Source organism: Ictalurus furcatus, chromosome 18 (assembly GCF_023375685.1).
Source record: "Ictalurus furcatus strain D&B chromosome 18, Billie_1.0, whole genome shotgun sequence".
In the NCBI taxonomy this organism is placed as follows: Eukaryota; Metazoa; Chordata; class Actinopteri; order Siluriformes; family Ictaluridae; genus Ictalurus; species Ictalurus furcatus.
Genome location: NC_071272.1, coordinates 21,332,802 through 21,346,741, shown reverse-complemented (window position 1 = coordinate 21,346,741; position 13,940 = coordinate 21,332,802). Strand labels below are relative to the sequence as shown.

At 40.5% G+C, this 13,940-nt stretch overlaps 1 protein-coding gene across 4 annotated transcripts; it reads left to right on the top strand.

Moving 5' to 3' along the window:
- The first annotated feature begins 1,916 nt into the window (after positions 1-1,916).
- Positions 1,917-13,621, top strand: ftsj1 (FtsJ RNA 2'-O-methyltransferase 1). 4 transcript variants are annotated; one of them, XM_053649084.1, is made up of 11 exons: positions 1,917-2,066; positions 4,095-4,230; positions 5,273-5,342; positions 5,508-5,628; positions 6,122-6,200; positions 6,583-6,635; positions 6,798-6,851; positions 7,904-8,006; positions 9,990-10,073; positions 11,094-11,197; positions 11,456-13,620. In XM_053649084.1, exons 2-11 carry the CDS (start codon positions 4,110-4,112, stop codon positions 11,645-11,647), a joined length of 981 nt encoding a protein of 326 aa, XP_053505059.1. In that variant the 5' UTR covers positions 1,917-2,066; positions 4,095-4,109; the 3' UTR covers positions 11,648-13,620. The 4 variants fall into 4 exon arrangements, with proteins under 4 accessions (XP_053505059.1, XP_053505060.1, XP_053505061.1 ...); XM_053649085.1 differs by having other exon boundaries at positions 1,923-2,066; positions 5,529-5,628; positions 11,456-13,619; XM_053649086.1 differs by lacking the exons at positions 1,917-2,066; positions 4,095-4,230 and having other exon boundaries at positions 5,294-5,342; positions 5,469-5,628; positions 11,456-13,621.
- The last annotated feature ends 319 nt before the right edge of the window (positions 13,622-13,940 follow it).

The following is a 13,940-nucleotide window of genomic DNA, read 5'->3' as shown; positions in this document are numbered from 1 at the left end:
TATCGCGAGAACGGAGCTCGTGCGGCGCGAGAACTGTGAAACGCGCGATAGGGCGATACAACCGATTCCCCGATACCACGAGCGATATCACAACGTTTAACCCCTTGTGTGTCCTTATGGACATTGTTTTTGGTTTTTTGTTTATCATTTTGAATCTAGTGGATTAAACAAAAAAAAACAACATTTAAACGTTTTTAGTCTCAAACAAAGTGTATATAAAACGTAAAGTAATAAATCTGTAACGTGAGTAATCATTTGAGAGCTACCACAACAATAACACGCTACTTAAATTTGTAGATGTAAGTTTATATTTACATTTACATTTATTCACTTAGCAGACGCTTTTATCCAAAGCGACTAACAAATGAGAAAAATACAAGGAAGTTGGCTGAGAGCTCATCCTTTGTTTTTTTTGTTTTTTTTGTTTTTTTAAATTTATTTAAAGAAAACATGACATATTTTCCAGTAAGGGAACATAGTGAGCATCAATGCTCTCTGGGTTTTGCAGTGCATTGTTGGATTTTTTTAAGGAGCGAACGTTCCCGTGCACTGGAAGGATTTTGCGATTGAGACAGCTCTTAAAATGGCCGACTCCCTGATCAGAGCCCTGACTTGTGAACTAGGGAGCTGATTGAGATCGGTCTTTGCCAGTTGATTGCTGATATTCTTGCATGTATGTGTAAGAAAAAAAATGAAGAGGATGTCAAAGATCTCCAAGAAGAATAACTTTATTACAGCGTGGCAGTGACAAAGTACACGAAGCACTTCGGGTTCGTCGGAGTCAAAGTGAACCCTGAAGAATATCAGCACAGACATTTTATACTGTGTTTCAGACCAGGTTTTCTGTATGTAATGTAAACGAAGTTTCATTCTAAATGTAAATTAAGGATAGCATTTGATGCGATCACTTTCCGTTCTCACAGTACTGATTGTTGTTACAGGTGTGACCCCCAAATGGTGTGGTGATAGGATTATCGAGACAAATGTCTTTCTGAATGCTAATTACAGTCACGTAGCCCTTTGTTCAGGGATGGTTCTTGATGTCCCACTGCCACTCCCATGCTATAACCGTGTGAATGTCACTTTAGGTGGTATTATACACATATTGCTGAGACTCAGATAAATTGTCCCGTTGATAGTTCTGCCTTTTTAGGGAACAAACTGATCCTAACACAGTTCAGGGTGGAATCTGCAGAGAGGCAGTCTGTAATTTCTTACATATGTTTTTGCATCGGAACACATATTTTCACTGCTTTTTTTCTGCTTTTGGGCGCACGGTGTCTTAGTGGTTAGCGCGTTCGCCTCACATCTCCAGAGTTGGGGGTTCGTTTCCCGCCGCAGCCCCGTGTGCTGCGGGGGTTTCCTCCAGGCACTCCGGTTTCCTCCCCCAGTCCAAAGACATGCATGGTAGGCTGATCGGCATGTCCAAAGTGTCTGTAGTGTGTGATTGTGCCCTGTGATAGATTGGCACCCTGTCCAGGGTGTCCCCCGACTTGTGCCCGATGCTCCCTGGGATAGGCTCCAGGTTCCCCGCGACCCTGTAGGATAAGCGGTATAGAAGATAGAAGATGGATGGATGAATGTTTACAATTTTTACTCTTTTATTTTCAAGTTATTTTATCTTTCTACATATTATTAATTTTATATGTCTTCTCACTGTAAATAGTTTTCGGTTATTTCTAGAGTAATTTCTTTAAAGCCTTAAGGAACTTTCTAGATGATGGCTCCCTAATGACTATTATTTTTGTTCGTTTGTTTCTTCGTGGAACGCTCAGGAAGCATGCAGGTGTCCTGTCTGATCAGTAGGTGGCAGTAATGCTCCATTCATTTGAATACTCCTTGAAACAGAAGAAGGGAAATATCCTTCCAAACAGCGGAACTCAAATGGGCTTGACCCCAAATGGCTGACTACTCTTTATATTAGTGAACTAGATAGGGTTCCCTAGAAGTAGCTGTAACACCCTAAGTAGTGTACTATATGTCTGATTTTGTCTCATTTGGGATAAGAGACGATTCACGCTGATGTTGAAGAGGTGGACAGGGAGATAAACGATATTAACAGAGAAGTATGAATGTATCCTAACTTTAAATACATCTAACTAGAGGAAATTTGTTTTTAGCTTTAAACCTCGCTCTTACGTAGTGCACATTTTATCAAAGTCCGGCCTTTTAAGTTACCTTCGTCTAGGCTACTTAATGAGCTTGCTTGCTAACTACATCGTTATATGTGGATCTGTCTACACTGTTTTCGACTAAAATGTTCGCTGGCTTCCCTAATACAGCTAATATAACTGATGTTATATCTTGTCTAAACTACGTGGAACATACACGGATATATTTTAATCCATATTAATGAACTCAAAACGTGGCAGATTATCTTTCAAACGGATGAAAAGACGCGTCCGAAATCGCGTACTACCCTACTACACAGTAGGCGAGAAATACCCGGATGACGCTTCCGGCGAGATTTTGCACTATGCAACCAACGGACACTACGCGAGTCAAAAATAAAGTATTAAACCTTGGTTAAACAGGACTTGTTTATTAATACCCGAATAAATTGTTAACTTGTTAAAAGTTTAAACAAGAAAACTGTTGTCACAGCATCGTCTGAAACCTTTTTTTTGTGATCTCCATGATGCCTTAGCCCAGTGGTTTTCAAAGTGGGGGCCGCCAGGGGGCGCTCGGGGGCCTCAACAATTTGGTGGGCCACTAGTATTTTTTCTCTTTCTCACTCTCAGACAACCACACACACACAATCAATTCCTAATGTGATGTAAGATGTAATTATTCATAAAAAAGGGGGATGTATTCAGAAGTCTGTATTTTTAATGTGTTTTAAAGACAGCTTGCAAAAGTTAGGCCTCAGTCAAATGTTAATGCCACTTGGGAGGCCTTGCCCTGGAAAAGTTTGGGAACCCCTGCCTTAGCTGGCCAAGCTAACTACAACGTATTTTACCTCAGCCTGTTAACTCCGCCCACATCACTAATTCAGTTCACTTTCCTGTTATGCATTTTGCCGTTAGGTTAGTGCGGTTGCTTCAATCTGGTGGTCCCTTTAAGATTTTTGTGTTTATGATGATGTCGAAGGTCACATGACGATGCCAACATGGTGGATGTAATATGTCCAGGATTGTATTCGTACTATACACACATACTGATTAGTACGTACTGTTTCAGCGGCCGTGCAGTAGGAACTGCATCGAATTCAGTACGTACTGTCACTGTGCGCGATTTTGGACACACCCCGCCACTAACGTTATTAAAGGGGAAGGGGGCGGGGCTTCCAGAGAGTTAGTAATTAATATGGGCGATTTCAAAACACCTAAACAACTTTAAGGTTTTTTTTTCTTTCAGATTCATATGTCGATTAGTTCACTTGTTTGTTTTTTTTAGTGAGGAAAAAGAAGAGCGATAACTCAAAATTTTCTGATTATAAAATGTGGCGCTCCTATGCGAAAGGTCGGAGGATTTTAAAGTCAACAGGAAGTGCCTTGAAACATGTAGCGTTATTCGACTTATTGACGTAATTTCCACTGAAACGAGAAGTCAGGGCGGGCCGTATCGAGTGGCTCCTCCTCCTTTTTAAATCGCCAATAGCGTTTCGTTTAGCTCAGCTCACAGACAGGAAACTTGCAACTATTGGGGGTGGGGCACTTCAGATTCTACAGAGCGTTTGATTGGACCGAAAATCTGACGAGAAGCTGAAGTGCAGCATGATGTCATCAAAATTGTTGCTCCGTATCGGTTGAAGAGAGAGGCTGTAGATCTTCTAAATGCGAATTTTGTCATTGTTTTGGAGCAACACTAGCTTATAGGTCACCTTTAGGCTAACATATTCATACTAAAAGCCACAAAATTTTTACTTTGATTTCACAGGGGCTTTAACTCCATAATCGTCTACATTTCAGCTAAAATTGCACACCGTTTTTATTTTTTGCTGAACGGTTTAAAACGTTTATACTTTAGTGGCTTGTGAACACATTACTGTATGCTACTGTAAATTGTAGATAACTACCATGTTCTGCATATTTCGCAACAACAACCTTTTTAACTCATCAAATCCTGTAACAGATGTTTTGCATCGTTTTCAGGACTCTTAAGGGAACATGGGGCGCTCCTCCAAAGACAAGCGTGATATTTACTACAGACTGGCTAAAGAGGAGGGCTGGAGAGCTAGGAGTGCCTTCAAGCTGCTGCAGCTGGATGAAGAGTTTAACCTGTTTAAAGGCAAGACTCGTCTTTAATCGCTCACAGTTAGGTGTAAAAGTGGGTCACAGCCGATGTTTTATATTAGTGATCGTATAATGAAGCTTCGTGACGCTGCGCAACTGTTTGCAAAACAGCGGCGTCTGGTGGTCAAAATTATGTAGTGCAGGTAGTAATGTCCTGCATTTTAAAGTACACCTATTATGGTTTTTCAAATATTACCTGTCATGTAGTGTATTAAAGAGCTGTTTGTGAATGTAAAAACGTCTGCAAAGTTCCAAAAATCAAAGCTCACGACAAACTGAGTTATTGACTCCCAAAAGAAGGAACCTGTTCTGAACAGTTGAAACGAGTCGTCAGTACTTCCTGACTGTACTAACCTACGTAATTTGTTGACAAAAAAACCCTGACTCTGGTCTTCATTGTCTGCTCGTGAAGAGAAGGAGCTGAAACTGGATATGGTAGGGGCGTTTCCTTTTAGACACAATCTGACAGCGGTAGACCAATCACAACAGACTTGGACATCTGACCATTCAGAGCAGAGTATGCTCTCTGAGGGGAGGAGTTTATAACGAATCCTTTAGAACGGATCATTGAACGAGTCGTCTGTGACACGGGTGGGGGGGAGGTAATGCTGCAGTTTAAATGATGAGCACATTGAAGTGTTTTTTGACTTCGGATACGTGTAAATCTATTGTATCTGAGCTTTAAAACAAAATTAGGCATGTTTCAAAATCATAATAGGTGCGCTTTAAGCCTCTGGTATACCTGGTTTATTTACGCCTATGCGCACAGTCGTACACATAGCCTTTCAAAGTATACTCCTTTTGACATGTACGTGTACACAGGCGCTCGACGCATGCGCGTTACGACAACTTGCACTACCCCTCCTGGTCTACAAGAGTCAGTACAGAGCAGTAAAGCATTTGCTAATCAGATGAGAGATCAAATCAATAAAATGAAAATCTGTGAAAGTTTATCATTATATAATCCTTCCTTATGTATCTGAGTGTTTAAGACCACAGAGTAGCTACAGAATGTTAGTTCTGATTGTTTTGTACAGGTGTGAGACGAGCGGTGGATTTGTGTGCGGCGCCCGGCAGCTGGAGTCAGGTTCTAAGCCGCAAACTCCGGTGAGTAACTTCAATCTTCTCACCCAAATTCACAGTTTGCCCCAAAATCCATCTTGTATTTACATTTTATTAATTTTTTTTTCAATTAAATGACATTTTTAAAAGACTTTCATGGTTTATTAACAGTTAGGGAATGTTTTGCTAAGAAAATCGAATGCACTCCAGTCCCTTTGTACGATGTCGTAGAGTGAAAGAGTCGAGCGAAGAGGTGAAGATCGTAGCAGTGGATCTGCAGGCGATGGCGCCTCTCCCCGGAGTCACACAGATTCAGGGCGATATTACTAAGGTACAACAGCACCAGTGTGTGTAATAGGGTTCTCAAGCAAGTCATTCTATGCAGTATAATACAGTTATTACTTTATTACGAGTCCCTGCGAAAGAGCTCTTATTATAGAAACGATAACGTATTAGAACGAGCGTGTTACTATAAACCTGCACCACTGCGAGAGTTTCTGTTGAAGGAAATTAATCAACACCTTCTGACCAATCGGAATCCAGAATTCGACAGCGCTGTGGAGTGAACTATGAAAGTATTTATTTGTGAGAGATTTTTTTTTTTTTAGAACTAAGTTGTACAGCTTACTGTGACAGCCTTGTTGTAAACATATTTACGGGCCTTTTCTAAGTCGTCCATTGAAAATGGAAAAAAAAAAATACCAATGTGCATTAATGCAGCTTATACACCCACACCCCCCCCCCCACCCCCACCGCCGCAATCATAGTGATTGTACTGTTCTCGTGATGATGGTTAAACCGTGTTTATTGCTTTCATTCTGTAGATTTCCACAGCTCAGGAGATTATCAGACACTTTGAGGGACAGGCTGCAGACTTGGTGGTGTGTGACGGTGCCCCTGATGGTATTTATGTATTCATTTATTCTTTATTATTTGCTTCAGTAAACATTTCTTCTTAGCTTTGACCGCATGAATTATTATTTTTTTTTTTATTGCTGCTTTCACCGAGACAGCTCCGTTATCTGCTGTGTGGTGTTTATGGTGGCTATTTACATGCTGGAAATAAATAAATAAATAAATAAATGAAGCTTTGTCAAAGATACCTTGAATAAAATTTCATCAGTTTCTTTTCCCATGCTGTATCAGCCCTTCTTCTTCTACGTCTTGTTCTTATTTCCTAATAAGAAAGCGCAAATATTTTTGATGACCAGAACGTAAAAAGAATTGGCGTCGCAACTGCCGATCGAACGTCAGCGGTTTTGACTCTGGTTGTTTTTGTTCGCAGTTACGGGACTGCACGATGTAGACGAGTACATTCAAGCGCAGCTCCTTCTCGCCGTACGTATCGATAATCCACCTCCACGTGACACGCGCGTGTTCGAATTTTCTGAAGAAAGAACAATTATTTTTTCTTTTGAAATGATTGTCAGTTATTGTGTTGTTGACTTTTAATTGCTCCACTAATGTGATTTCATTGTTTTTTTAAAATTTTATTTAAAGGCTCTGAATATCACAAGCCACGTTCTAAAACCTGGAGGAAACTTTGTGGCAAAGGTAAGCTTATATGAAAATCGAAACATTTCTAAATGATTAACGATCGAAGTCCGTCCAGGACGAGCAGGAATTAGCGCACAATCAAGCAAACTCCAAACGGCGCAATATTCAGAGGAGCTCGCGACTTTTCAAAATCACCGCAGGCGTTTTGCAGATCTGGGCCGCGATGCGTTAGGTGACGTCATCACGACGCGCGTTCAGTGAAAGCCCTCTTCGATTCACCTGCGTGGAACACGAGGACAGCTACAAGGCCTCATTTACCGACAAACATCACTGCGAAACAATTTCCTGCGATTTGCGATTTCGCCAATTCCAATGGTTTTCCGCGAAAAAAAAAAATAAAAATTTTTTTCATCACTGGCGTCTCTTGCATTGCAACATTAGTGACAGAAACTCTATGGTATATTTCACACAAGCTCACAATCCTTCATTTAAATGCCTCATCGTATCAAGTCATACGTCATTAATTGAAATCCAACACGTTAAATGTGTTTATATTGAAAGGGTTGTGATTTGTTTAGTGATAATTAGTTTTTTTGGTGCTGCATTCTCATTATCGTCGCAGGTGGACAGTGTTCTCGCCATTACGATGGCGTTTAATAGGAGAACACATGAAAACGGTTTTCAGACAATAAGGGACGATGAGGTTTCCGAGATAGCTCCTAAACACAGAATAGCAAGAGCTTTTTTTCTCACTCCCTGAGAAGGGTGTAGGAGTAGCGGAGACCGTAAACGGTGGACTTGAAGTCGCAGAACGCAAAGCAGCTACACGACACAGTTAAGCTGCGTAATGCTAGGGATGAGGAGGAGAAAGAGCTGGACAGGACTAAAGAACTAAAGCATTGCTGAATCAGTCTGTTTAGCTGGAGAGGAAGCGAGGAGTAAATCCCACTACGTCACGATCAGCAGGTAGTCAAACAGAATTGTGGGTAATGAAGGAAAACATTAAAGCTCAAATAAACAATGTCATTCAGGGTGCATTTGTGTGTGAGTGGTTGATTAAAAAAAAACAAAAAAAACAACAACCAGTTTTCATCTTTATCTGTGTGCAGATCTTTAGAGGGAAGGATGTGACGCTGCTGTATTCTCAGCTCAAAATCTTTTTTAGCACGGTGACCTGTGCCAAACCTCGCAGCAGCCGCAACTCCAGCATTGGTGAGTGAGCTCAGTCCAGCAGGGTCCTGAGAGTAAGAACAGGATCTGATAGGAGACTCTGTAGCTGTAGTTTAGAGTTCTGTCGTGTCTTTACAATTATTGAAGAATTATTGACTTTTCTAATGTTTACAGTGTAGAGTATAAACAGCCCTAGCTTCACCCTCACTGATCGAGCAAACTGCTAGTCAAAGCTAGGCTGGAAAATTAAACTCACCCTGAGAGTCAAAGGTTTTTCATGCTAGGTGTAGAGTGGTGAATGGAGCGGAGATGTAAAGTGGTCGGGGCCAACCTTGGATCAATCTTACATAAGCTCCACCCTCACCGATCACAAGACTTGTGTAATTTGTCCACATAAAATGGACCACATACCTTTTCCTTTTGAACTTTTGAGATCTTTCGAGTAACATAGTGAGCCAGCGCTAACCTAGTGCGCCTAGCTAGCTTTGCTAGATAGCAAAGCTAACTTAGGAAGCCAAATCTAATCTAGTGAGTGAAAGCTAACCTAGACAACCAAAAGTAAGGGTACATTCACAAATACAGTGATTTTACTGCTGTAACTGGCGAGTCCCTGTACTATGAGATCACCAGTGGGCGTTCCTACTACTGGTTGCCATAGTAACATGTTAGTCAGTGGGAGGCGCAACTAGTGCTCCACTTTCACTTTTGTATATAAAATTCTCCTCTGTGTGTGTATATGAGTATATATATATATATATATGCGCATCATATCGTACAAGAAGAAGGAGAAGCAGTGTGTGCTGTTAAACTTTTCTCAACTTTGTCGAGTCACTGGACACGCCCACATCTAGTCTAGTCTAGCAACTTCATGTCGCTGTATGTGCGAATGGGACCATAACCGAGAAAGCAAAAGCTGCTTTTCACGCCAGGTCGTAATGACCGTAATTACGAGATTCCGACCGTTGAAACGCGTTCATGTCGATGTAAATCCTTTCTGGATGATGAAAATGCGTCAGCTTCACCAGAAGTAAGATGTTTGGAGAATCAGGAGACCAAGAGCCAGGGTATAGTCAAAGAGATGGTTTATTATGCGCGCAGAGACACCCTGGGCGCTACGGCGTTTCGTCGTCTCAATCTTAGTCTGAACATAATTTCTTGTATACGGTTGGCTTTTATTCTCAGCTGTACGTGCAAGCAACGTACCCGAGGCTAGTTAGGGAAAACATGAGAGAAAAACATCAGACAAAAAACAAAACACCTTGACCAAAACATAATCAAGGACAGAAACGTAATAAGACCACGAATAAGAAAAAATCACATTGAACTGATCTTAAACGATTGAATCATAATCGTGGAAAGTAAGGATGAAATATTCCGTAAACTAGGAATTTTCTGAGGGCTCCACGGCAACGTCATGCGGAAACGCTCGAAACGGCAGCAGCTTCGGCAGTGAAATGTCGTTAAGAAGTTATCTCGTAATATTTCTGTGTAATAATCCGTATAATTGACTATTATTATTGCTTTAATAATGCAAGATTAATCTGAAAATAAACAAAAGACATACAATACAGGTTAATATAGCTAGCACGCAGTTGGATAAGCAGCTAACGTCGCAGAGTCCGAGGACGCGAACAGCTCCCGGTAGAACGTCCGGGTTGTCATCGTGCGGTAATTCCGACATGTTGCGAACGCAGCCTAAACCAGGAAGCAACCTATCTACTGAAACATAGAGCATCCTGAACCTCATTAGACTATTAGGCAACACCCACTGTGAGTTTATCTGCTGTTAGAGAAGCATTATATCATTTTCTGTAGTTTTTATTTTCATTTAAATTTTGCTGGGTTTTATTTTACAACACAGTTTGCTATCAGAATGACATTTTTTTTTCTTCATTTAAATAAATATTTGACATTATTTCTCCTGTCAGAGCACTGAGGCTCAGAATGTATAACTAAAAGGATTTTAATCTGAATCACGTAGTGAAATGCGTGAGAGTGACTCTGTCATGTGTTTTCTCCCCGAAGAGGCGTTTGTGGTGTGTCAGAATTATTCGCCCCCTGAAGGTTACGTCCCCAACATGTCTAACCCACTGCTGGATCACTCGTATGGTAACGCACTGCTTTATACAACCTGCTGTTTCTAAACCAACTCTTCACTCGACTGGTGATGAATCGTGTACTGTATTTTCTGGACTATAAAGCCCTATTCTAACGGAATTAATTTTACACGTGGAAGTGCGTCATGTAATTATTACTGGAGAATCTCTGGGATTTTATTCCTCAACACATCCATCAGTTATTTATTTATTTTTTTTTTTAATACAGTCTTTACCAACATGTCAACCTGGATGAGATAAACACTTAACGTTCACTTTATTAGGTACACCTGCACGTTTATGTAGTTATCCAATCAGCCAGTTGTGGCAGCAGTACAGTGCTTTAACTCATGCAGATGCCGTTCAAGCGCTTCCGTTCACGTTCACATCAAACACCAGAATGAAGAAAAAGTATGATCTCTGGGACTTTTAAGCGTGGCGGGGTTGTTGGTACCAGATGGGCTGGTTGAGACTTTCAGAAACTGCAGATCTCCAGGGATTTTCACACGTACACGACAGTCTCTAGAGTTTACACAGAAACCAGAATCTGAGGCTATCATGGGCACAGGCTCACCCAAACTGGTTTGATGGGAACACACTAACTGAAGCTCTTGACCTGTATCTGTATGATTTATTTATTTTTTTCCACATTGTGATTGGTTGATTCGATAACTGCATGAATGTGCAAGTGTACATGTGTTCCTAATAAAGTGGACAGTGAGTGTATATTATACTCATAAGTGTAATAAGCCTGTTTTGTAGATCCGTTGTAGAAATTGAGGCACATTTTCCTCCTTTTATAACCCTTTAAAAACTATGCACTTCACTGTGTTATTGAGTTTTTTTAAAAAAAATTTAAAAATTTTATTTAAGTGTATGTCTTATATTCCTGACTCACTCATGGTCCAGAAAATAAAGTGATATGATGTACTACTGTTGGAGCCACACCTGTTCATATACTTGTTGATAAATTGACAGCGATGCTGAAAGTATCAGGTATGAAACGAAGAATTTCTCTGTGTTTGTTTGTCAGATGTGGATTTTAACCAGCTTGAGGGACCGAACAGGGTAATCGTTCCTTTCCTGGCGTGTGGAGACCTCAGCGCGTTCGACTCGGACAGGACCTACCCGCTTCAGGTGTTCGTTGTTAACTTTTCAAACGACTCCGAGTACAGCGTTCTGTGCAATCCGCATCCATAAAACCTCAGAGGAAATATTTACCAGTAAAGTGACTCCATGTTATTATTAATCATTTTAGAAAAAAAATTCTGATTGGATCTCTGTTAGATTATTAACGTATTATTAGGCTGCATGTAAACGCGGCTAATGTGTCGGATAAATCAGATTATTTGAGTTATCAGATAATTCCGAATCTTCCTGTGTGTTTACGTGCAGCTGGACTCTGAGAAGGAGTATGAGTATTTGCCGCCCACACAGCCTCCGATTCGACCCCCATATCAGCAAGCCTGTCATTTACGCAAAAACAACCTGCTGGCCAAAGAGGACTCGCCTTCTGCCGTGTTAGATGGTGCTCTTTCCACCATGAACCTGGGAAGCGAACAGGAAACCGATCCTTCCACACCTTGAACTCGCTGAACACTGTTCATTATCTCAAAGACATTTTATTCAAATTGAATTTATGATCTCTTGCAAGCTATTTCATTCATTTGATTTTTTTTTTTTTAAGATGAATATTATTCAGTGCTATAAATATTGACGTGGACATCGTGGATTTTAATGATATTAGTGCTTTTATGTATTTCAGAAATAAACACTTCATCTCTGAATGTTTCTCTGTATTTCTACACACATGGTCTGGATTGGTGTATACAGTGCTGTGGAAAAAGTGTTTCTGTTTGTGTATATCTCATACTGAAACTGTTTCAGAAATTAAAACAAAGGCAAACTGAGTAAACACAAAATACAGTTTTTAAATGATCAATCAAATCGACACTTAAATAGAACTTTTGGTTAAAAGGTCTTACTCAGTAACATACTATACCAAGGTTGAAAGAAATTCCAGAAATCAAGAGGAAGAAGGTGATTGAAATATATCAGTTTGGGAAGGGTTATAAAGCGATTTCAAAGGCTCGGGGACTCCAAAGAACCGCCGTTATCTCCGAATGGAAAAACTCGGCACAGTAGTGAACCTTCCCAGAAGTAGCCGACCTTCCAAAATTCCTCCGAGAGCACAGCGACGATTCACAAAAGAGTCAAAGTCAGCAACAAAGGACCTACAGGCCTCTCTTGCAACAATAAAGGTCACTGTTCATAACGCCACTATTAGAAAGACTCGGGGGCAAAAATGTCATCCGTGGAAGAGTGGCGATGCAAAAACCACTGCTAACCCAGAAGAACATTAATATATCATTACTATATGTATATATATATATAAAATATAAAAAAACCCACTGCTGATAATGTTAATATTGAGGATGCTTCCTTCTCTGATCACAAGCCCATTGTTTTTAAGGTCCCTGCTGCCAACTCTGCCGTTATGACTAGGCCTTCAGGATATTATTCTTCTTGTATTAATTCACTCACTGCCTCTCAGTTTAGTGTAAGTTATCTATGTAATGCTGTTGAAACATCTATCTTGAGTGCTGCAGAGTCTTCTTCTGGCCCTGATGATTTGATTGCCTTATTATACTCATTTTGCTCCAATATTTTAGACTCCATTGCCCCTTTTAAACTGAAACAACCAAATCGTAAATCTTATTACTGGCTGGACGATAATACTCGTTCTCTCAGACAGGCTTGTCGTAGAGCTGAGCGGAGATGGAAGCATGATCAGTTAACGGTGTCCTTCCAGATCTTTAAAGATTGTTTGTTTAAGTTTCAGAGTGCAGCAAAGTCAGCTAGGTCTAGGTATTTCTCTGACTTAATTGCTACACACTGTCATAGACCAAAGATCTTATTCACCACGATAAATTCAATTATTAATCCGAGTTGCTAATTCCATGGGGAACCTTCGGCTGAACTTTGTGAGAAGTTTTAAAAGTTTTTTGCTGATAAAGTAATTACCATTCGTTCTTCCTTCACTTTGCATTTATCAGACCTGTCCCTGAATTCACTGGCTTTACCGGGTTCATTTGATCAATTTGAACACGTTTCTCTAAAGGAACTGTGTGATCTGGTTAACCAGATGAAAATATCATCCACGCCACTTGATGTTGTTCCCGCTGTGCTTATGAAAGCAACCTTTTCTGAAATTGGCCTCAGTATCCAAGTGTTGATAAATTCTTCTTTGGATGCAGGGGTGGTCCCAAATTGTTTTAAGCATGCTATTATTCAACCTTTGCTTAAGAAACAGGGTTTGGATGAAGGTTGCCTTAATAATTATCGGCCTGTCTCTAAGCTACCGTTTCTGTCAAAGCTGCTAGAGAAAGTGGTACAATCTCAATTGCTCCTGTTTTTAAACTCAGCTATGTTATTTGAACCTTTACAATCTGGTTTCACTGCTTTTCATAGCACGGAGTCTGCTTTGTTAAAAGTGTCCAATGACATTTTACTCACAGTGGATGCTGGAAAAATTACTGTGTTGATGCTATTAGATCTTACAGCTGCCTTTGATACTGTAGACCATAACATACTTCTCTGGTGCTTAGAGCATCTGTTTGGTATCAAGGGCACCGCCCTACAATGGCTCAGCTCATATCTTGAGGACAGGTCTTTCTCGGTAGCGTTGGGTAATTTCTGCTCTTCTTCTAGTCCTATTATTAGTGGTGTTCCTCAAGGCTCCATTCTGGGCCCACTTCTTTTTAATTTATATATGCGGCCGTTGGGGAATATTATTAGGGCTCACAATGTCTCTTTTCATTTATATGCTGATGATACCCAGTTGTACATTCCTTTGAAAGCTGGTGACTCCATTCAGCCA

Excerpts from the sequence above, each read along its gene's own strand:
- ftsj1 (XM_053649084.1), top strand. The coding sequence starts at position 4,110 with ATGGGGCGCTCCTCCAAAGACAAGCGTGATATTTACTACAGACTGGCT. Across the intron at positions 6,201-6,582 it reads GTGTGACGGTGCCCCTGATG|TTACGGGACTGCACGATGTA; the intron begins GTATTTATGTAT and ends TTTTGTTCGCAG. Across the intron at positions 10,074-11,093 it reads ACTGCTGGATCACTCGTATG|ATGTGGATTTTAACCAGCTT; the intron begins GTAACGCACTGC and ends TTTGTTTGTCAG.